At 47.8% G+C, this 24210-nt stretch overlaps 1 protein-coding gene across 1 annotated transcript; it reads right to left on the reverse strand.

The window, feature by feature from the left end:
• Positions 1–5054: 5054 nt before the first annotated feature.
• On the reverse strand, positions 5055–23676 carry LOC138739689 (rho-related GTP-binding protein RhoG-like). Its single transcript, XM_069892244.1, has 2 exons — positions 23415–23676; positions 5055–6679 (listed from the first exon to the last, which is right to left on the reverse strand). The coding sequence occupies exon 2, from the start codon at positions 6669–6671 to the stop codon at positions 6105–6107; it is 567 nt and encodes a 188-aa protein (XP_069748345.1). The 5' UTR covers positions 6672–6679; positions 23415–23676; the 3' UTR covers positions 5055–6104.
• Positions 23677–24210: the final 534 nt, after the last annotated feature.

Here is a 24210-nt window from a genome sequence, read left to right on the forward strand (position 1 = left end):
GCCCATAACAATGCCGTTCACAGATGGCCCTCTGAGTTCTTCCAGCATGTTAGTTTCTACGGCAGATTCCAGAATCCGCAGTGTCCCTTGTCTATCTTTTGGATCCCATAAGCCCAACCTTCTAAACTAGTTTGTTGTTTAGGCTTTTAAATCGTTTTCTTGATTGCTATATAAACCCCATCTACCACCTCCTCAAAAAGCTCAATCAGATTTGCAAGAAGAATGAGGGGAGATTCGATCGAGGTATTTAAAATGATGATGAGGGGGTGGACAGAGTAAATGGAGGTCGGCTTTTTTTCCACTGAGGGGAGGTGAGATACAAACCAGAGGACAGGGGTTAAGGGTGAAAGGGGAAAGGTTTAGGGGAAACGTGAGGGGGAATTTCCTCACACAGAGAGTGGTGGGATTTTTCAGGTGGTTGGTCTATGGAATGAGTTGCAAGAGGAAGAGGTATAGATGGGGACAATTTTAATGTTTGAACAGGTACAAAAGGGTTAGGGATATGGGTCGAAAGCAGGCAAAAGGGACTAGCTCAGATAAACAATGGCTGGCATGGACATGGGCTGAAGGGTCTGTTTCCATGTTGTAGAGTGGCGCAGCCGGTGGGAACTATGGCCAGCTCCCGCTCAGACTTCCTGTCTGTTTTATAATCCCTCTGCCCCCTGTCACTTTCCCATGGACCAACTGATGGCTGCGGGTGACTGCGGAAAAGGGATTCACACCAGGCTGTGTACTGCTGGAGTCTGACTCCGGACCAACTGAAAGTGTACCAGGTACCGGGAGAGGGCACTGAAGGGTTCTTGACCGTGACAGAGGTTCGGAGCTGGAGCTCGGGCTGCTGGTGGTTTGGACTAGTCACTGTGCGGCTGAGGGAGTGCTGGGGGTGAATCCAAGGACACATGAGACTTTCTTTTGCTTCTCTTTCTCTGACTGTCAGGGGCATTCCAGGCAATTTCTGCCGATGGCAAATCTGTCTGCCTTATGGCAGGCAAAGACAAATTCCGTGTAACATTGCACTGTCTTTGTTAACATGTCAATAAGTTGCATCTTGAATCATCCCTTAACTGGAATCCCTTCCCCAACCTCTTCTAGGTGATCTCTCCCTCCCCCCACCCCCCACCCCCATATCCCCAATTCCATTGGGCTAATTCTTCATTCTTTTTGTCAACTTTGTTCTGTGTTCACAGTGGGTTCAACCCCAGCAGTTGGTCAAAATACAAAGTTTGACCATCTACTCTGTGGAGTCCAACTCCAACGCAAGTCCAATTCAAGGTTGATAAATTTCTGGTTTAGATTGGTTCTGTGAAAGACACTATTTGAATGAAATTGTGGACATAACGTTAACCTGAGAAGCTGCGTTGACTTGAGAGTGGGAGAGTAGGTTCAGTAGCAAAGAATGTCACCAGGAAACTCTTGCTCAGGAACATTGACAGTTCGCCCGTGTCCCCCTCTGTTCCTCCAGGATCTTGGTGCGTTTTTACTACAATCTCAGTGCCTGCAGACCTCCGTGTCCCCCTCTGTTCCTCCAGGATCTTGGTGCGTTTTTACTACAATCTCGGTGCCTGCAGACTTCCGTGTCCCCCTCTGTTCCTCCAGGATCTTGGTGCGTTTTTACTACAATTTCGGTGCCTGCAGACTTCCGTGTCCCCCTCTGTTCCTCCAGGATCTTGGTGCGTTTTTACTACAATTTCGGTGCCTGCAGACTTCCGTGTCCCCCTCTGTTCCTCCAGGATCTTGGTGCGTTTTTACTACAATCTCGGTGCCTGCAGACTTCCGTGTCCCCCTCTGTTCCTCCAGGATCTTGGTGCGTTTTTACTACAATTTCGGTGCCTGCAGACTTCCGTGTCCCCCTCTGTTCCTCCAGGATCTTGGTGCGTTTTTACTACAATTTCGGTGCCTGCAGACTTCCGTGTCCCCCTCTGTTCCTCCAGGATCTTGGTGCGTTTTTACTACAATTTCGGTGCCTGCAGACTTCCGTGTCCCCCTCTGTTCCTCCAGGATCTTGGTGCGTTTTTACTACAATTTCGGTGCCTGCAGACTTCCGTGTCCCCCTCTGTTCCTCCAGGATCTTGGTGCGTTTTTACTACAATTTCGGTGCCTGCAGACTTCCGTGTCCCCCTCTGTTCCTCCAGGATCTTGGTGCGTTTTTACTACAATTTCGGTGCCTGCAGACTTCCGTGTCCCCCTCTGTTCCTCCAGGATCTTGGTGCGTTTTTACTACAATCTCAGTGCCTGCAGACTTCCGTGTTCCCCTCTGTTCCTCCAGGATCTTGGTGCGTTTTTACTACAATTTCGGTGCCTGCAGACTTCCGTGTTCCCCTCTGTTCCTCCAGGATCTTGGTGCGTTTTTACTACAATTTCGGTGCCTGCAGACTTCCGTGTTCCCCTCTGTTCCTCCAGGATCTTGGTGCGTTTTTACTACAATCTCGGTGCCTGCAGACTTCCGTGTTCCCCTCTGTTCCTCCAGGATCTTGGTGCGTTTTTACTACAATTTCGGTGCCTGCAGACTTCTGTGTCCCCCTCTGTTCCTCCAGGATCTTGGTGCGTTTTTACTACAATCTCAGTGCCTGCAGACCTCCGTGTCCCCCTCTGTTCCTCCAGCAGGCTCACTCTTTGTTCGAGATTCCCACACCTGCAGTTCTCATGTTTCTCAGTCATCAACATCTGCCTGATGTTGTGCCATTTAGTGGGTTAAATTTTATACAGAGAGTGGTGGGTGACTTAAAAGCCCAGCCAGGGGAGGTAGTGGAGGCAGATACGATAGTGGCACTTAGAGGCTTTTAGACAGGGACACAAAGAGACAGGGAATGGATATGGGCCATGTTTAGGCAGATGGGATTTGTTTGAATAGGCATACATGGGCCGAAGGCCTGTTCCTGTGCCACAAAAGAACATAAAAACAGGAGCAGGAGTCGGCCATCCAGCTTGTTGAGCCTACTCCGCCATTCAATGTGATCATGGCTCATCTCTGCCTACCTGCCTTTCCCCAAATCCCTTCATTCTCCCACCATGTAAATATCTATCCAACCTTGTTTTAAATAGATTTACTGAGGTCGCCTCCACAGCTTCAATGGGCAGCAAGTTCCACAGATTCACCACCCTCTGGAAAAAGCAGTCCTTATATTTTTTTTAATTTAGGCATATAGCACGGTAACAGGCCCATTCAGCCCACGAGCCCGTGTCACCCAATTACACCCAATTGACCTATATCCCGCAGTACGTCGTTTGAAGGGTGGGAGGAAACCAGAGCCCCTGGGGAAAACCCTCACGGACACAGGGAGAACGTACAAACTCCTTACAGACAGCGTGGGATTCGTATCCTGGTCCTGACCACTGGCGATGTAACAGCATTATGCTAACCACTACCCCAACCGTGTCACCTTCCTCAGCTCTGCCTAAATCTACTACCCTGGATCTTGAGGCTATGTCCCCTAGTTCTGGTCTCCCCTACCAATGGGAACAACTTAACTACTTCTATCTTATCTATGCCTTTTATAATTTGATATCTTTCTATAAGATCCCCTCTCATTCTTCTAATTTCCAATGAGTAGTCCCAAACTGGACAGTTCTATGTCCTATTTCCAGCAGTTTCTAGTTGGCTAGAAGCAGAGCCAACCACCAATCCAGCTTGACAGACAACCAATGACAGGAGGCAGGAGCTCAGCCAACATCTCTCTTGGAGAGAGAGCAAAGGCTTGATGAGCCAGTTGGCCTCACTCTTGTGACACCCGCAAACAATTGGAACAGGTGCTAGAAGTAGTAAGCAGGTCAGGGTGCCTCCATGTAGGGGGAAATGCTCTAGGTCTGTGAAAAAAAATCCCAGAAAGTCCGGAGACACGCTGAAAGTTGGGCAGCCTGTGGGGATGGAGAACCAGTCTACCACACTCTTTCTCAGATTGACATACTGTTATCACAGGAGAACCAAGTAGAGATGGAAGCAGTTTCAAACAAGTCCAGGAGGAAAGGTGTGTGACGTAAAAGCGACAGGGTGGTGAAGGAGGTGTTTGGCCTGCCGGCCTTCATCAGTCAGGGCATTGAGTATAGGAGCAGGGAGATATTTCAGCCTTAAAGACCTTGGTGAAACCTAAATTCCACACAGTTCCAGTCACCCAGCTTTAGAAATGTTGTCATTAAGGTGGAAAGGAAAAGATTCACCAGGATGTTATGGGGACTGGTGGGCTTGAGGTAAAAGGAGAAATCAGTGGTTTTCAACCTTTCCTTTCCACTCACATACCACCTTAAGTAATCCCTTACTGACCAGAGCATCTATGGCATCCTATGCCATAAGTACTCTGTGATTAGTAAGGGATTACTCAAGGTGAGATGTGAGTGGGGAATAAATGTTTGAGAACCACTGGGATAAATAGGCTGGGACTTTTCTCAAGTGTAGGAGACTGAGGGGGGACCTTATGGAGGTTTATAACATAATGAGGGGAATAGATAAGCTGAATGGCCAGTCTTTTTCTCTGGTTAGGTGAGTCTTAAACTAGAGGGCAAAGCTGTAGGTCAGTGATTCTCAACCTTCACCCCACCCCGCCCCCCTCCCCACTCACATGGCACACAAGTAATTCCTTACTAACCACAGAGCATCTGTAACATCCTATGCCATGGGTGCTCTGTGGTTAATAAGGGATTACTTGAGGTAGTATGAGAACGGGGAAAAAAATGGTTGGGAACCACTGCCAGAGGAGGCAAGGGAAAGATTTCAGGGGGATCTGAGGGACACCTTTTCACTCAAATGATGGTGAGTATGTGGAACAACCTGCCAGAGGAAATGGAGAGGTGGGGTCAATTACAATTGAAAGACTGGTCCATGGGCAAGAAAGGGTTAGGGGGATGTTGGCCAAACACAGGCAAATTGGAAGGGGAGAGTATATGGCTGGGTGGATGAGTTGGGGTGAAGTTGCAGGGCATCAAAGGTTGGCCAGTGGGGCTGAGTGGGAGAAAGGATCAGCTCATAATTCAATGGTGGGCCAGACTCCATGGGCTGAATGGCCAATTTCTGTTTCTGTGTCTTATGGTAATGCTTTGAATATACAAAGGATACTTGTACCTTGTTGAAGGGGTCAAGCCCAAAACGTCAGTTATGTATTTTTATCTTTGCAATATAAAGAACACTGTTTAACCTGCTGAGCTTCTCCAGATTTTACAGCAAGTGGTCAGTTAGGTTTGAACAGGGACAGCAAACCCATTCTCTGAACCTCTGGTGAAAGGTCACAGATCTGAATCCTTCAGCCCTGTTCTTCTCTCCACAGACGCTGCCCGATCTGCTGGGTGTTCCCAGTGCCTGAAGTCCGGAATTCCAGCGCCGGTGGTGATTCAAATTCTGTGCGGAGCGTCGGTTGCCCAGGAGTGGCCAGGGTGCTGGACCTTGCTGCCACTCCGCTGGCAGGGCTGGGGAATGCAGAGAGAGAGTGATGGGGACAGGAGATGGGGTGTCGGGGATGGGAGAGGGAGTGACAGGACCGCAGGGGGGGCAATGGGGATGGGAGAGGGGGTGACGAAGAATGGGGGTGATGGGGGCTGGAGAGAGGGTGTGACAGGGGTCAGGAGAGGGGTTGATGGGGATGGGAGAGGGGAATGACGGGGACAGGAGGGTGGCGATGGGGGGCTAAAGAGAGGGAAAGGGGGTGATGGGGAACAGGAGAGGGGGTGATGGGGCTGCAGAGAAGGGGTGACGGAGACCGGAGAGGGAGTGACACGGATGGGAGAGGGAGTGACGGGGGCCGCAGGGGAGGCGATGGGAGAGGGGCAATGGGGATGATGGCGATGGGAGAGGGGGCTGCAGGGAGGTGGTGACGGGGATGGGGAGAGGGGGTGACGGGAGAGGGAGCAATGGGGTGGAGTCTGGAGGAGGGACTAGGGTGTATGGCCCCCCAACTCGGCCTTCCCATCTGCGACATCCATCACAGGAGCGCGTGCCGCCTTTTCCTCCCTCGTGGTGTGTCAGTCAAAGGGCAGGAGGCGGGACCAGGCACACGACGTGACCTATTACATCCGCAGCGCAGGTTTTGGAGGGCTCGGCGCTGCTTTTTTTTCCTCCCCTTCCATGCGGCATGTCATTTAAGGGTCAGGAGGCAAAGCTGGGTCTGGTGACATTCCCGTTACGTCAGCACGCAGGTCCTGGCGGGCTCGGCATGGCCCGCACGCAGCGCAGCCCTCGCCGCCTCCTCGAAGACGTGGCCAACGCCATCGCGCAGTAGGGCCGAGCATTCCACGTAGGCGGCGGCCTGCATGCGGCGCGCCAGGCCAGCGCCCTGCTGGTAGGTGACGGGGGCAGCCTGGAGCTGCGTGGGGGCCATGCTGTGCCGCAGGTCATGCTTGGTGCCCACCAGCAGCACGGGCGCGGTAGGCCGCAGGCGTCGCACTTCCATGTACCAGTCAGCCCACAGGCACTCGAAGGAAGCAGGGTCGCCGATGGAGAAGCAGAACACGAAGACATCGGCCAGTGGGTAGTAGAAGCGGCGCACAGACAGCCGATGCTCATCCCGGGGCGCCGTGTCCCACACGGTGAGCAGCACGGGCCGCCCGTCCACCCGCACCTGGCCGCGAAACGAGTCGAACACAGTGGGCAGGCTGTCCCGGGGGAAGGCTTGGGTGGTCAGGCACACGGCCAGTGACGTCTTCCCCACCAGCTCGGGGCCCAGCAGCAGCACCCTGATGGTTAGCATGTCCCCGGCTGCGGAAACAAGCACAGGGCAGAGGCATGGAGCAGGACAGCGTGGAAACAGGCCCTTGAGCCCCTCTAGTCTGTCCCAAATCAAACTAAAGCACAACATAGAACACTACAGCATAGAAGCAGGCCATTCAGCCCCTCTAATCTCTGCTGGACTATTATTCTGTCCGGTCCCACTGACTAGCTACCAATGCATACCCCTCCCATTCATGTACCTGTCCAAATTCTTCATAAATGTTAAAATTAAGCTTGTATTTTGCTCAGACCTTGACAAAGGGCTCAACCCCAACACGTTGGTTCTGTATCTTTATCTTACCTCACTGACAAAAGGCAAAGGAGGAAAAACCCAACACCCAACCCCAACCCACCAATTTTCCCCTGCAACCGCTGCAACCGTGTCTTCCTGTCCCGCATCGGACTTGTCAGCCACAAACGAGCCTGCAGCTGACGTGGACTTTTTACCCCCTCCATAAATCTTCGTCCGCGAAGCCAAGCCAAAGAAATAAAGGGCTCTGTGTTGACCTGCTGAGTTTCCCCAGCTTTGTGTTTTTACTTCAGTCATGGTGTATGGAGACTTTTGTGTTTTACTACTTGACCATAGAACATTACAGCACAGAAACAGGCCCTTCAGCCCTTCTTGTCTGTGCTGAACTATTATTCTGCCATCACTGATCTATCAGTCCATCACCCTCCACACCTTCACACCTCTCCAAACCATGTACCTGTCCAAACTCCTCTTAAATGTTAAAATTGAGCCCACATTCACTACTTCAGCTGGCAGCTCATTCCACACCCCCACCACTCTCTGTGTGAAGAAGTTCCCCCTCATGTTCTCCCTAAACTTTTCCCCTTTCACCCTTAACCCACGTCCTCTGGTTTGTATCTCACTTACCCTCAGTGGAAAACACCTAACTACATTTACTCTGTCTACTCCCTCATAATTTTAAATACCTCTATCAAATCTCCCCTCATTCTTCTTTGCTCCAGGAAATAAAGTCCTAACCTGTTTAACCTTTCCCTGTATCTCAGTCCCTGAAGTCCAGGGAACATCCTATTAAATCTCTGTACTCTTTCTATCTTATTGATAACTTTCCTGTGGTTCGGTGACCAAAACTGCACACAATCCTCCAAATCTGGCCTCACTAATGCCTGAAACAATTTTAACATAACATCTCAACACCTATACTCAAACTTTGATTTATGAAGGCCAATATGCCAAAAGCTCTCTTTGCAACCCTATCCAGCTGTGATGACACTTTCAGGGAGGGAATTATGGATCTGTATTCCCAGATCCCATTGTTTTACTACCCTCTTCTACCATTTATCATGTTATGTGCTGCCTTGGTTTACCCTTCCAAAATGAAACAGCTCACACTTCCATCTGCCATTTTTCACCCCATTTTTTCAGCTGGTCAAGCTTTGAAAACCTCCTTTGCTGTCCACATCAAACTTCTGTCATCAACTAACTTGATCCAATTTACCACATTATATAGATGACAAACAACAATGGTTCCAGCACCGGCCCCTGAGGCACACCACTGGTCTCAGGCCTCCTTTGAGAAGCAATCATCTACTACGACTCTCTGTCACCTTCTCCCGTCCAGCCATTGTTGAATCCAGTTCACTACCTCACCATGAATACTGGGTGTCTGAACCTTCCTAACAAACCTCCCATGTGGAACCTTGTGAAAGGCCTTACTAAAGTCCACGTAGACAACTTCCACAGCCTTTCCTTCATCAACTTTCCTCCTAACCTCCTCGAAAAACTCTTTGCATAAAGCCTAATCAGTTTCTGTCTATCCAAATATTTGTGTGTCTAATCTCTTCGAACACTTTCCATTAATTTACCTATACTGACACTCACTGGCCTGTAATTTCCAGGGTTACATTTGGAACCTTTTTTTAAACAATGGAACAACATGAGCTACCCTCCAATCCTCCATCACCACACCCGCGGCTAAGGACATTTTAAATATTTCTGCCAGAGCCCCAGCAATTTCTACACTAGCCTCCCTCAAGGTCCAAGGGAATATCTTGTAAGGCCCTGGGGATTTATCCACCCTTATTTGTTTTAAGACAGCAAAACCTCCTCCTCTAATCTGTATCATAGGATGCCATAAGTGCTATGTGGTTAGTAAGGGATTACTTAAGGTGGTATGTAAGTTGGAAAAAAAAGTTGAGAACCACTGCCTTAGGACATTGGTAAACGTGAGGTTGCCCACTCTGTAAGGGAAATGGTAAATCAGATTATTATCTAAACCAGTGGTAATCAACCTTTATCCTTCCACACACATATCTCTTTAAGTAATCCCTTACTAACCACAAAGCTCCTCTGGCAATAAGGGATGACTTGAGTTATTACGTGAGTGGTAAAAAAAAGGTTGAGAACCACTGATATATCTGGTGAAAGATTGCAGCCTTCTGTTGTACAGAGGGACTTGGGAATGTTTGCAAATAAATTACAGAAGGTTGTTCTGCAGGTGATAAAGAAGGCCCGTGGGATTAAATAAGAAGGTCTGATGATGCTGGGGTTGAATCCAATACATAAATGTGCTGGAGAAACACAGCAGGTAATGCAGGGTCCGTAAGAAGTAAAGGCGAGCCAACGTTTCATTGGTTGCCCTTTATTTCCTGTCGATGCTGTGTGACCTCTCCAGTACATTAGTGGCAAATGGGAAGTCTTTAAAAAATTTATATGTAGGCATACAGCACATCAAAGGCCCGAGCTGCCTAATTACACCCAATTAACCTGCAAGCCTGTACGTTTTGAACGGTGGGAGGAAACCGGAGCCCCAGTGAAAGCCCACGCAGATACAGGGAAAGTGTACAAGATCCTTACAGACAGCATGGGATTCAAACCCGGATCACTGTGGCTGTAACAACATTGCTGTAACTGCTACGTTACCTCTACGCTAACCACCGCTGTCCTCCATTGCTGGAGGCATTGAATTTAAGAGTAGGGAGGGTACTGCAGCAACTGTACTTGGTACTAGCAAGGCTACATCGGAATATCGCAAGCAGCTCTGGCCTCCTCACTGGAGAAAGGAAAGACTGGCTTTGGAGGTGATGCAGGGGAGGTTCACCGGGGTGATTCTGGAGATGAGAGTGTGTGAAGAGAAATTGAGTATCTTGGGATTATACTCATTGGAGTTTAGGAAGATAAGGGGGTCCGATAGAAACACATAAAATCGTGAAAGGATTAGTTAAGGGGGTTGTTTCCACAGGTAGATGAGACTCGGGGATGTAGCCTCAAAATCCAGGGAGTAGATTTAAGACAGGGGTGAGGAGGAACTACTCTCAGGGTGTAGCAAATCTGGAATTCTTTGTTCAACTGCTTTGTTAAATATATTTTAAGGCATAGATGGACAGACTTTTGAATAAGATCGGAAATGAGGGTTATAGGAAACAGGCGGGTCAGTAGATCTGAGTCTACAGCCAGATCAGCCAATTACCTGTTCTTGCTCCTATTTCTTGCATTCTTACAGCCATTGATACCTTGTCCAAATACTTCTATAATGTAGTGAGAGTCTCTGCCTCCATCACCTCTTCAAGCAGATTGTACGAGTCTGTGGAGGGAATGTAGCCCCTCAGTTCTCCTTGGACCCTCTACCCTCTCTCCCTAAATCTGCGCCCTCTGGCCATGAGAGAAAGATTCTTACCATATATCCTATCCTCTATAACTTTTTACATACCTCTATCAGGTCTCGCCTCGACCTTCTTCACTCTAAGGGCAACAGCATATGATGGAATGACAGGGTAGACTTGATGGGCTGAATGGCCTGCTTTCCCCCCTATTTGTTATGGTCTTATGGAAACAAATGCAGTCTCTCTAGTCTCTCAACACTGAAACCTTCCATCCCAGGCAACATCCGAGGAATTTCCTCTGCACCCTCTCCAGTATAACCACATCCTTCCAATAGCATGGTGACAAGATGGCATGTAGTACTCCAGGTAAGATATAACCAATGTTTTATATGAAGTTATGACATGATGATTAAGGAAGGATGTGTGGGCATTGGAGAAGGTCCAGAGGAAGTTTATGAGAATGATTCCAGGGATGAGAGGGTTAATGTTTAGGTAGTGTCAGGGTCCACACTCACCGGGCTTTAGAAGGATGAAGGGGATCTTTGCGAAAACTGAAAAGGCTGGATTGAGTGGACGTGGAGAAGATGCTTCCAGCAGTGGGAGAGTCTGGGACCAAAGGGCACAGCCACAGTATAAAAGAACATCCCTTTAGAACAGAGGTAAGGAGAAGCTTGTTCAGCCAGAGGGTGGTGAATCAATGGAATTTGTTGCTGAGGAGGTCGTCATTGGGTAGATCTAAATCGGAGATTGATGAGGTTCTTGATGAGTAAGGGCATCAAAGGCTTTTGAGGAGAATGGGGTTGAGAGGAAAAATACATCACCGTGACTTGAATGGTGGAGCAGACTTGAATAGCCTAATTCTGCTCCTTCATCTGATTATGGCCCTACAGTCCTAATTCTTCCACTCAGTGTCATGGCTAATGAAAGCCCATATGCATTCTTCACCCAATCGTCTTGTGTCACCACCTTCAGAGGCTTGTAGACGTACCCGAGATCATCATGGACCTTGCACATTTTAGCTTTTGTCTGTAATGTTACACCCTGTATGTTTGTTATTGCATAACCTGTGCTTGTTTATGGGTTGATGTGCCTCGATGGCAGGCAAAATAAAGTTTATCATTGTATCTTGGTACTCATGACAAGAAACGGTTCAGATGAAGTCATTAGTTCCAACTTCTCTTGGTTCATCAACATCTGTAGCACCCAATTATTTACTGGATATGTCCTGCCCCTATTTGACTTCCCAAAATATATCACCTTGCACTTGTCAGGATTGAAGATAGATAGGGTCATAAAGAGGGTATTTGTCACATTTGCCTTAATAAATCAAAGTACTGAATATAGAACATTCCAGCACAGTTTAGGCCTTTTGGCCCACGAAGTTGTGCCGACCTATATAAACCTATTCAACAAAATAAACCTCCCTTCCTTGCACCTATAACCTTCTATTCTTATATTCATGTGCCTGCCAAGAGTTTTCTAAATGTCCTTATTGTACCAGCTTCCTCCACCACCCCTGACAATACATTTTAAGCATCCACTACTCTTGGTATAAAAAGAACATACTCCTAAACTTTCCTACTCTCGCTTTATACAGATGTCCTCTTCTGTTTGCTACTCTTGCCCTGGGAAAAAGATGCTGGCTGTTCCCCCCCTCCCCCCATCTATGCTTTTCATAATCTCTTAGACCTCTATTGTCACCTGTCATCCTTCTTCACTTCAAAGAGAAAAGCCCTAATTCTGTCAACTCTGCCTTGTAAATCTCCCCTACACCTTCTCCACAGCTTCCACATTCTTCCTGTAAGGAGGTGAACAGAACTGAACACAATACTCCCTAGTGTGGTCCAACCAGAGTTTTATAGAGCTGCAACATGGCTCTTGAACTCAACCCCACGACTGATGAAGGCCAGCCTACCATTAGCTTTCTTAACTACTCTGTGTGGCAACCTTGAGAGATCTATGGATATGGACTCCGAGATCCCTTCATTTTTCCACACTGTTAAGTATCCTGCCATTAACCATGTACTCTGCCTTCAAGTTTGACCTTCCAAAATGCACCAGTTCTCACCTGAATTTAACTCCCATCTGCCACTTCTCCATCCAACTCTGCATCCTGTCTCTATTCTGTTGTAACCCAGGATAACCTTCTATTGACAACACCTCCAGCCTTCAAGTCATCTGCAAATGTACTGACCCATCCCTCTACTTTGTCCAGGTTGGGAGTTGGGATGTTATGTAAAGTTGTATCAGACATTGGTGAAGCTAAATTTGAAGTATTGTGTGGAGTTTTGGTCACCCAATTACAGGAAGGATATCAATAAGATTGAACGAGTTCAGAGATGATTTACTAGGATGTTGCTGGGATCTGAGGAAATGAGTTACAGGTTAGAACTTTATTCCCTGGAGCATAGAAGAATGAGGGGAGATTTGATCGAGGGTTTTTCTACTAAGAGTAGGTGAGAAACAAACTGGAGGACATGAGTTAAGAGTGAAAGGGGAAAATTTTAAGGAAACATAAGGGGGAACTTCACATAGAGAGAGTGGTGGGAGTGTGGGACGAGCTGCCAACTGAAGTGGTTAATGTGGGCTTGATTTTAACATTTAAGAAAGATTTGGACAGATACATGGATGGGAGTGGAATGGAGGGCTATGGACTGGGTACAGGTCATTGGGACTAGGCCAGGGGTGGCCAAACCTGCTTAACATAAGAGCCACATGCAATAAACTTCAGATGTTTGAGAGCTGCAAGACATGAAAAATATTACATACATTTTAACTCGTGGGAGCATATTTTGTCCAAAAAAAAGAAATACATGTATGTCATAATATTTATTTGTGTATGTAGTTTTTAAGCGGTTAATTTGTATTAGTTTCTAATATCAAAATGTACACATAAATATGCTAAATATTTTCAAAATCGCGACTGCTTATTGTGAGTTTCCATCTTGACTGTGAGTCATTGAAAATCCGGCTGATCTGTTGTCAAGGCTGTACGAATGAGCTCAATCTGGAGTTGGTTTGTAAGGATTGCACAATGCTTTGACCACACAAACTTCATTACGGAGGAGTCACGCGATGGAGTCGTGGCCGGTAGGAGAATACCAGCCCTCTCCAGAAAAGAAGGAAAAAAGTGAGGAAAAAGCAAAGCCACAGATACACAAACCACAACAAATAAAAAATAAAGGTGTGGAGGAAATGGCACCAAAGAAAGAAAAGCCAAAAACAACGGGAAGAAAAGAAGAAGGAAAGACGTCGGAAGAGAAAGGTGAAGGCCTTACCTGTACGAAGAAGCAGGGACCTGCCGAGGAAAGAGGAGCCCACTCCCTGTGGTCAGTGGAAACCCCAAAGGGTCGCGACCCACCGAGCGCAGGACTACAAAGATGGCTCACGGAGCCAAACAGAGGTGCGCAGCTCCACAGCTTGAACAGCTGAGTAAGACCCGACAGCAGGGCTCCCAGCGGGAAGATACAGAAAATAACGGGAACGAGAGGGAGGAGAATGAAAAAAGGAAATCAGAGACTCAGGAGATGACCAGCCAAGAGGAAGAGGACCAACATCAAGACACCATAAAATAAAAATACCCAGCAAACTGAGATAAACAGCCCAACAAGAAAGTCAGAAGAGACACAGATACAAGGAAGAGAGGTAGAGGACACAGGTCCTGGAGTGGACACAGGGGAAGAGGAGGGAGAGCATCAAGCTCTGCACAGAGAAATAGAAGATAAAGGGAATGGACTGTACATAGATAGGAAATCTTTTGAAGAATATATGGAAGCAGTAAAAGAATGGGAGACACGAGAATTTAATGAAATAAAAAGAAGAATAAAAGGTACAGAAGAAAAAGTGAGTAGATTAGAGATGATCATGACAGAAATAGGGAAAAGAGTGGACAAGGTGGAAGAACGAGAAACAGCCATAGAAATGGAAGTAGACGACTTAAAAATGAAATTGGAAGAATCTGATAAAAAAGTTAAAGAAACACAGGAGTTGTTAGCTCAGAAGATGGATATAATGGAAAACTATAACAGGAGAAACAATATAAAGATAGTGGGCCTTAAGGAAGATGAAGGCAAAGATATGAAAGAATTTATAAAAGAATGGATCCCCAGGGTCCCAGGAATGCCAGAATTACAGGAAGGAATGGAAATAGAAAGGGCACACAGAACATTAGCCCTGAAACCACAGCCACAACAAAAACCAAGATCCATTCTAGTAAAATTCCTGAGATATACAAACTTCATTACAAGGTACAGAGCAGCTGGGGCAACAGGAGTTCCGATGTGCAGGTGACCAGAGCCTAGGTGAGAGCCATGATTGAGGCGTTGGGTGTATGGGCAGCCAGTGGGGTCTTGGTGAGAGCCCACGGTCAGGGTGTTGGTGTGAGGGCGGCTGGCGGGGTCTAGGCAAGAGTCCACGGTCAGGGGTCGGGAGATCTGGTGGGTAGGCGGCTGGGGCCCAGGTGAGAGACCATGATTGGGGTGTCGGAAGCTCCAGAGGGCAAGGCAGCCTGGATCACACTAACACTCTGGTAATTCCACTGCCCGCAACATAGCCACACACACCACAAGCCACATCCACTAACACTACCACTCTGAGCACCAGTGCGTACGATTCCAGTCTCAGCCAACATGTTTCTACGAGCCGCACATTTCATGCCAAAGAGCTGGATGTGGTTCGCGAGCTGCAGTTTGGCCACACATAGACTAGGGAGAATAATAGTTTGGAAGGGCTGAAGGGCTTGTTTCTGTGCTGTATTTTTCTATGGTTCTATGTTCTGCTCTCTATTTCCTCCTGAGTGCCGTTAAAGCAACTGCCTTCTTGACTGAGCAGAGAGGACCTCAGCCAAGGTAACGGCCCACCTGATGGTGCAGCAAGACCAGGATCCAAGTCTATAGCCCCTCTGAATGTGACCATGCAAGGTGGTAAAGAAGGTGTATGGCATTGAGTCTAAAAATAAGAAAGTTCTTGCAGATATATAAAACTTTGCTTTGGCCTCACTTCAAGTATTGTATGCATTTCTGGTCAGCCCATTACAGGAAGGATGTAGGGGCTTTAATAAGGGTACAGAGGAGGTTCACCAGGATGTTGCCTGGAACAGGGTATTCGAGGATTGGACAAACATAGGTTGCTTTCTCTGGAGGCTAAGGGTGAGCTGAGAGAAGTTTACAAGATGATAAGGGCCAATTTGATGCAATGTCCAGGAAAGTATACCAGCACTTGTACTTCTGTACAGAGCCTGAGGAGATTCGGCATGTCACCTGCATCCCACAACAAGTTCTACAGGTGCACCATTGAAAGCATCTGATGTGCGCATCACTACAATGGATGGGAACTGCTCCACTCAAGACCACAAAAACTGCCGAGGATTGTGAACATGGCTCAGACCATCACACACACCCCCTCCCCTCCATCAACTTGGCCTACAACTTCCACTGTCTTGGGAGAACAGCCAACATCTTAAAAGACGCATCGCACCCTGGGCACACTTATCCCCCTCCCGTCTGAAAGAAGATTTATAAGCAGTGCCAGATCCAAGTTCAGGTTTCTTTCCTGCTGTTATTAGACTCCTAAATGAACCACGTGAGTGAAAGTAGGTTTCTCTTGTGCAGTACCAACTGATATTAACTCTGCACTTGTGCACTATGTCTTGTATATTATGTCTTTGTCCATTTGATCTGCATGCAAAACAACCTTTAGCACCACATCTTGTACGTGTGACAATAAACTTGAATTTGATAGGTGGAGATGGTTAGTTTTCCATAAAAACGTTGGAGAACGAGGAGACAGAATCCTTTTCTCAAGATAGAAACATCAAATGTTAGAGGGCCTACGTTTAAGGTGAGGAGGAGAACGTTTAAGGGAGATGTGGGGAATATGTTTGACTGGTTTCTCTGCCTGGATCTGGCTGACAGGAGTAGTGGTGGACATTGAAAAGGATTCCGGGACCCATGAACATGGAGGGATATGGATCGTGTGCATGCAGTCGAGATTTAAAGTTTTAAATTGAGACACACAGCACAGTTACACAGTGGGAGTCACAGTGAGAATGCACAAACTCCTTACAGACAAGCACGGGATTTGAACCCAAGTCGCTGGTGCTGTAATACCATTGTGGTAACCACTAGCTATGCCACGCTATTTAAAGAACATAAGAGATAGGAGTAGGAGTCGGCCATCCGGCCCGTCAAGCCTGCTCTTCCATTCAGTGAGATTGTGGCAGATCTGTTGATGGGCTCATCTCCACCTACCTGCATTTTCCCCACATTCCTTAATTCCTCTATTGTGTAAAAATCTATCCAAACTTGTCTTAAATATAGTTACTGAAGTAACCTCCACTGCTTCAATGGGTAGCAAAGTCCATAGATTCACCACCCTCTGGAAAAAGAATTTTCTCCTCATCTCCGTCTTAAATCTACTCCCCTGAATCTTGAGGCCATGTTCCCTTGTACTAGTCTCCCCACCAATGGAAACAAGACCACAAGACAAAGGAACAGAGGTGGCCACTAGGCCCATCGAGTGTGTTCTGTAAATCTACACTAAGCTACTCTACACTAGTTCCAATTTCTGGCCTTTTCCCCTTATCCCTTGATGCCCTCACTAATGAGATACTTGTCTATTTCTTGTTTAAATAGTCCCAGCGATCTGGCTTCCACTGCTGTATGGGGCAGCGAGTTCCACAGATCCGTGACCCTCTGGCTAAAGAAGTTCTTCCTAATTTCTGTTTTATATGTATAACCTCTAATTTTCAGACTATGACCTCCCTTGTCCTTGATTCACCCACCAAGGGAAACATCTTACCCACATCCACCCTATCTAAACCTTTCAAAATACGAAATGCTTTTATGAGATCTCTCATTCTCCTATATTCCAATGAATACAACCTAAGAGCTGCCAAACGCTCCTCGTATGTTAGCCCTTGCATTCCGGGAATCATCCTAGTAAATCTCCTCTGCACCCTCTCCAACAACATCACATACCGACCCCTGTGAAACACCACTATTTACAGGCAGCCGTCCAGAACGAGAACCCTTAATTTCAACCCTTTGCTTCCTGCCTATCAGCCACTTTTCTATCCAGTTTAATAATTTCCTTGTAATTCCATGGGCCCTCATCTTATTTAGCACCCTAATATGCGGCACCTTATCGAAAGCCTTTTGAAAATCTAAACAGATAACATCCACAACCTCTCCTTTGTCTATCCTACTTGAGATTTCTTCAAAAAACTCTAATAGGTTGGTCAGACAGGATCTACCCTTTAAAAAACCATGCTGACTTGGACTTATCCTTCATGCATCTCTAGGTACTTCATCACCTCATCCTTGAGGATCGACTCTAATATCTTCCCAACCCCCGACGTCAGACTAATCGGCCTATAGTTTCCTTTTTTCTGTCTCCCACCTTTCTTAAACAGCGGAACCACACCTCTTTCAAAATCCACGGATGCTCCTCATCCGGCCAGGGAGATTTATCAATCTTTAATCCATTTAGTTTGCCTAGAACAATTTCTTTAGTAACCCTAACTGGGAGTAACCTCTACTCCCTGAAGCCTCTGACTGTCCAGGATATAACGAATGTCTTCCACGGTGAAGAGAGATGCAAAATATTGATTAAGTTCCTCTGCCATCTCTTTATAACCCATTACAATTTCCCCAGCATCGTTTTCTATCAGTCCTTACCTCTATTATTATGCCTTTCATAATTTTGTATGTTTCTATAAGATCCCCTCACATTCTTCTAAATTTCCCAGACGGTCCCAGACAACTCAATCTCTCCACGTAGAGTAACCCTCTCATCTCTGGAATCAACCTGGTGAACCTCTGCTGTTCTGTCTCCAAAGTACACCCTTCCTTCAGGAAAAAGACCAGATCTGCACGCAGTCATCCAGATGTGGCCTCACCAGTACCCTGTACAGTTCCAGCATAACCTCCCTGCTCCTAAATTCAATCCCTCTGGCAACGAAGGCTAGCATTCCATCTGCCTTTTTGATAGCCTGCAAACCCACCGTTCATGCACAAACTCCCCCAAATCCTTTTGCATGTCGCTCGCCATTTAAATAATAATCTGATCTTTCATTTTGACTTGGACATAGTGTTCGGTGCAGATGTGTCGGCCCAAGGGCCTGATCCATTCTAGTAGAAGATGAGCAGTGAGTTGTCTGCTTGGGGAGCTTCATAAAAGGACAGACAGTGGGTAGGCAATGGTTAACCCTCAAAGAACAAATGTAGAAACTGCACGTTATGCATTCCTGCTTGATGTAAAAATATAACCACGCCTGACAAACAAAATTGTAATATTAGAGCCAAAAACAGGACAGATAAAGTAGCCAGATTGAAAGCAAAAATAGATCATGAGAAAGATAAAGAACAGAAATAGAGAGTCGACTTGGAAGAATGTAAAAGCTTCTACAAGTCGGAATAAGCCAGGTAATTATAAGCCAATTAGTCTAATGTCAGTTGGAGGGAAAGTGTGTGAAACATTCAATGGACAGCAAGAATCTATACTTGGAAAACCAGGATTTTATTGGTGGAAGAACCAGTCTGATTAACTTGAGTTTTTCGAAGAGGTAATTCAATATCCTGATGAGACCAATGCGGTTGAAATGCTTTATATAGACTTTAGGACAGCCATTAAAAAAGCTGGTCCAAATGTTTCGAGCCCATGGGATCCAGGGCAAGTTGCCAAATTGTATATGAAACTGGTTTGGTAATAGGATACTGGAGGTGATGGCACAGGGTTGTGATTGGAAGTCTCTGTGCCACTGGGACCGGTACTGAAACCCTTGCTGTTTAATACTCTATACGTTAACAACTAAGGTGTGAGCATTGGGAGGTATGATTAGTTGATATGCAGATGACGTTAAAATCTGGGGTGGTGTGAATAGTGAGGAGGGTGCTTTGGCCACAAATGAGGACACCATTGATCAGTTACCCCTCTACAGGATGGCCTGTTTCTGCACTCTGGCTACCGATCCACTCCAATCATGGGTTTTTTACACAAATAGAAAGCTTGTACAGAATATAAAAAGCCCTTGATTAGTGAGGTCGCATGGAGGTCCTGTACAAAGAAAAAGCTGAACAATATAACAGATCCTCTGCCCCATGGGAGAGGCACAGGTAGCTTGCTGGAAACGCTGAGGAACCAAGAGATGAATGAACAGGAGGAACTGAAGGTGTCACTGTAAGATGGTGCTGGGATAGGTATCTGCTCAATGTGCAGGAGCAAACACACAACCTGCTGAAGGAACTCACCAGGTTGAGCAGCATCCGTGGGGCAGGAAGAATGGTCGGCATTTCAAGCTGGAACCTTCACGGCTGAGAGTGTGGAGGAGTGAAAAGAGGCAGGATGGTAGGGGCTGGTGAAACTTTCGCACACTCATCACACACACACAAATGCAACATTTCCTAAGAAACTGACTCACACATTTTATTGTTGAACTGATGTGATTTTGTTGGTATTGTTTTAAAACTAAACAGGGAAGTGAAACTTAACCAATGGGTATTTTAAAATACAGAAGTGCTGGAGAATCTCTGTAGGTCAGGCCACGACCGTAGGAAGCAAAGGGTTAAAGTTAACCCCTTTGCCGAGGCAGGTGTCTGAATAAAAAGGTGGGTGGGGGCGGGGGGGGAGAAGGCAGGGGGAGGAGCACAGACTAACAGGCAAGACATGACAGGTGGATAAGGGTGGGAGGGCAGAAGAGAAAAATGCTGGGAAGTGTTGGGATGAGAGGACGTTAGCTCTGAATGGCAAAGGAAGGAGTACGGAGCTGGAGGATAGGAGACAAAGGGAATGAGGAAAGAGAAAGACAGGTAGAGGTCTAACAGAAACCAGAGAGGTTGATGTTAATGCCATCTGGTTGGACTGCCAGACAGAAGATGAGGTGTTCCTAATTTTTTTAATTAGGAACATTTTCCTTCAACTTTGTTTCTTGAATGCAGATGTGCAACTTCCAGTTCATCTTTCCACTCCAAGGGGCCAAATCCGTATAGGATGGAGGTAATGTGGTGAATATGATATTGTTGCCTTCATAGGTCACGGCATAGAATATAAACATTAGGATGTTCAGTCCAACTTTAAAAAACTCTGGTTAGGCTACTCTCGGAGGACCAGTGACCCGAGTTTGAATCCGGCGCTATCTTTAAGGAGTTTGTATGTTCTCCCCGTGTCTACATGAGTTTCCTTTGGGTGCTCTGGTTTCTTCCCACCCTTCAAAACATATGGGGGGTTTGGAGGTTAATTTGGGAGCTGTAAAAAACACAACGCAGGAGAAACTCAGCAGGTCAAACAATGTATATTGCATAGATAAAGGTATATAACCATCATTTTGGGCTTGAGCCCTTCATGAAGGTATTAATTTGGATGTCATTGGGCAGCATGGGTTTAAATGGCTGGAATTGGCTTCTACTGTGATGTAAATAAAATGTAATCACTAGGAAGGATGTGGTTGTCCTGGAGAAAGCACAGAGGAGACTCACCGGATTGCCTGGATTGGCAATCCTAATTATGGGGAGAGGTTGTTTTGCCTGGACCAAAGGAGGCTGAGGGGTGATGTGATGGAAATACACAAGATTATGATGTGCCTAAAAAGGGAAGATGGTCAGAATCTTTGTCCCATGGCTGTTAACGAAACCAAGAGGGCACAGGTTTAAGATGAGAGGAAGGAGATTTAAGGTGGATCTGAGGGAATTGTTTTACACTAAGTGGTTGATGTCTGGAACTCTGCCAGAGGAGTCTGGAATCAGATACGGTCACTGGATTTTATCTTCACTGCCAATAAATGGCAATTCTGCCTGGCCGCAGGAAAAAGAATCTCAGGGTTGTCATGTATAGACTCTGACAATAAATCTGAATTTGTTGAGAAGGCAATTAGACAGAGTCTGGAATGGGCAGGGGACAGAAGGACACAGTCCTAATGGAGGCAAATGGAATTCATGTGTGGGCAGAGGTCCAGCATGGACATGATGGGCTGAAGGGCCTGTTTCTGTGCTCTACATCTCAGAGGTCACTGAGAAATCCACCTGAGCTGGTTGCAGTCCCCCTTTCCATCTTGTTTCCGTCCCTGAGACAGTTGGGCAAGTGGAGGAGGGAACCTCTCTGCCTCCCAGCCCTGGAGTGAGGGGCTCCTTGGCTGAGCTCAAGCACGAGATGGACACATGGCAAAGGTGAAAGGTCATGGGTCAGATTGGGTCCAGAATTAGTCCCAGGTTTCTGTAGATAAGATGAGCCTGTGGGGCTGGGACAGTCCGTGAGACCGGGAGGGAGACTTGCCTAGCCTCAGTGCAGATATGCAATTACCATGCAGTCAGTGACACCAATCCCACCATGCCAGGAACATTCTGACCAGAGGCTCAGGCACGGGCAGGAGAGGGGTCCGACGCAATGACTGATCTGTCCCTCTGAGTGTCAGCAATCAGTGTCCATCCGCAGCTCCCAACCCACTCACACAACCCCCCCCACCCTCAACCCTGACCTACCCTCAACAACCCACCCTAACCCTACCCCCACACTCAACACCCCTAACATTACCTACCCATAGCCCGAAACCTACCCAACACACACCGAAGCACCCTCAACCTCAGCCCCTGCCACACCCTCAACAACACACCCTAACCCTATCTATAGAACATTACAGCACAGAAACAGACCCTTTCGGCCCTCCTAGTCTGTGCTGAACAATTTTTTCCCAAGTGCCACTGACCTACACCCAGTCCATAGCCCTCCATAACCCTCCCATCCATGTACCTGTCTAAGTTCTTCTTAAAGTCCAGCCACATCCTAGTAAATCTTCTCTGTACTCTTTCTATCTTATTGATATCCTTCCTGTACAACTCACACTCCCCACACTCAGCACCTCGAACCCTATTCCACCTTCAACAAAATCCAACATACACCCAAACACTCTCATCCTCTTCCCCAGGCCCTCAACAACCCATTCTAACCTGATTCCCACAGCAGCCCCACCTTCAACAACCCCATCACTCAACTCCACCCTCACCTACCCTCGCCTTCATAACACCCCCAGTGCGATTCCACCCTCAACAACCAAACCCAAATGTTATCCAAACACCCCACTCTCAACTCGAGCCAGGCAACTCCATCCTCACCCTATGCTCATTCACAACACCCCGACCCCCACCGCAACAGCCCACCGACACACAACACCCCAACCCCCCACCCCCACACAACACCCCACCGCCACACCTCCCCACCTCCACACAACACCCCACCGCCACACCCCCCACCTCCACACACCCCACCGCCACACACCCCCACCTCCACACAACACCCCACCGCCACACACCCCCACCCCCACACAACACCCCACTGCCACACCTCCCCACCTCCACACAACACCCCACCGCCACATACCCCCACCTCCACACACCCCACCGCCACACACCCCCACCTCCACACAACACCCCACCGCCACACACCCCCACCCCCACACAACACCCCACTGCCACACCCCCCACCTCCACACAACACCCCACCGCCACACCCCCCCCACCCCCACACACCCTCACCTCTGCACAACAGCCACACACCCCCTCCCACACATACCCCTAGCCACACACACCCCCACCCCCACACACCCCCACCACCACACATCGTCACCTCCACACATCATCACCCCTGCGCAACACCCCCACCCCCACACAACTCCACCCCCACACACACGTCCACCCCAAACATCCAGCTGGGAGGGGCGGTACTAAGCAGGGAGTCTCACTGTGAGAAGGGTAGGACTGAGCGGGGGTCACATTGGGAGGGGCAGGACTGAGGCTGCGCTGGGTACATGAGATCAGGTGACTCCTGCGTGTAACTGATAGTATACACCAGTTCTGTGTCCATGGCACAGCCAGGCTATTTGGCCCTCCACACGCTGATATCCCCACACATACATCTTCCCACCTCTCTCTAAGCCCCTCCACCACCACTTTCCCTCTGTTTATCCACCTTCCCTTTATCCTAACCCCCACACTCCCTTTCCCCAGCTGCTCTTACCCTCCCTGTGGCCAGGAACCCCACCATCTTCCCTACACCACCCTGTCTGAAGCTCAAGTTCCCCCCAATACAGTAAATATTCTCCTCTCTGCTTTAACAACAGTTGACGCGGCAAGTCCCGAGTGCAGCAGAGGGCTGCGTTAAACCTCACCTGCAGTGGGATGTCCAATCTGGTGCGTGGGATCAATGTGAGCTTTGCCGTGCCCTGTGTTCTGCTGCCCATTCCCCTGACATCTTAGTGAGAGTCGGATCCCCGTGAGGGAGCTGCCGATTCACCAGCATGGACAATGAGCCTGCTCCACGCTGCCAGCGGTGTCCTGGCAGTAGGAGGGGCAATATTTTAAATTCTCTGGCATTACCCCTCCCTGGACAGGGTCTAGCAATCCTTCCCTGCTTAAAATACATTCTCACAACAAGTCACACTGCAGCTGAGATGCGGCAGGAACACACTGACTTTGTCTAGGGTGTGTCTGTTCTTTTTTTAATGTCTATCTTTGGCACTTTGTCAGCTAGCTTTCAAGATTCACAGGATGATTCAGCACAGTTTTCAGCTGCAGGGATTGGTCAGCTTGGTTTTGACAGGGAGATGAAGTTTTCAAAGAGGTGATGAGTATGGTTCAAGCGCATTAGTCTAGGTCTCACGTGGAAGGTTGGAACGGAAGGTCCAAGCCCATGGGATCCAGGACAGGTTGGCAAAGCAGGATCCTGATCTGGAACAAAACACGATCTGCTGGAGTAACTCAGCAGGTCGGGCAGTGTCAGTGGGAGAGAGAGAATGGTCGACGTTTCGGGTCGAGGGGGTGGGGAGAGAGGCAGTGTAATGAGGACAGGGAGGGAGGGGTGAGGAAAGGAACTGGTTGGGGGTGAAGGACAGAGGCAGATGATTGGCAGGTGCCAGGGGGGAGGGAGAGAGAGAGAGGGGCGAGAGAACAGAAAGGGGTCAAGCG

Source organism: Narcine bancroftii, chromosome 7 (assembly GCF_036971445.1).
Source record: "Narcine bancroftii isolate sNarBan1 chromosome 7, sNarBan1.hap1, whole genome shotgun sequence".
Classification (NCBI taxonomy): Eukaryota; Metazoa; Chordata; class Chondrichthyes; order Torpediniformes; family Narcinidae; genus Narcine; species Narcine bancroftii.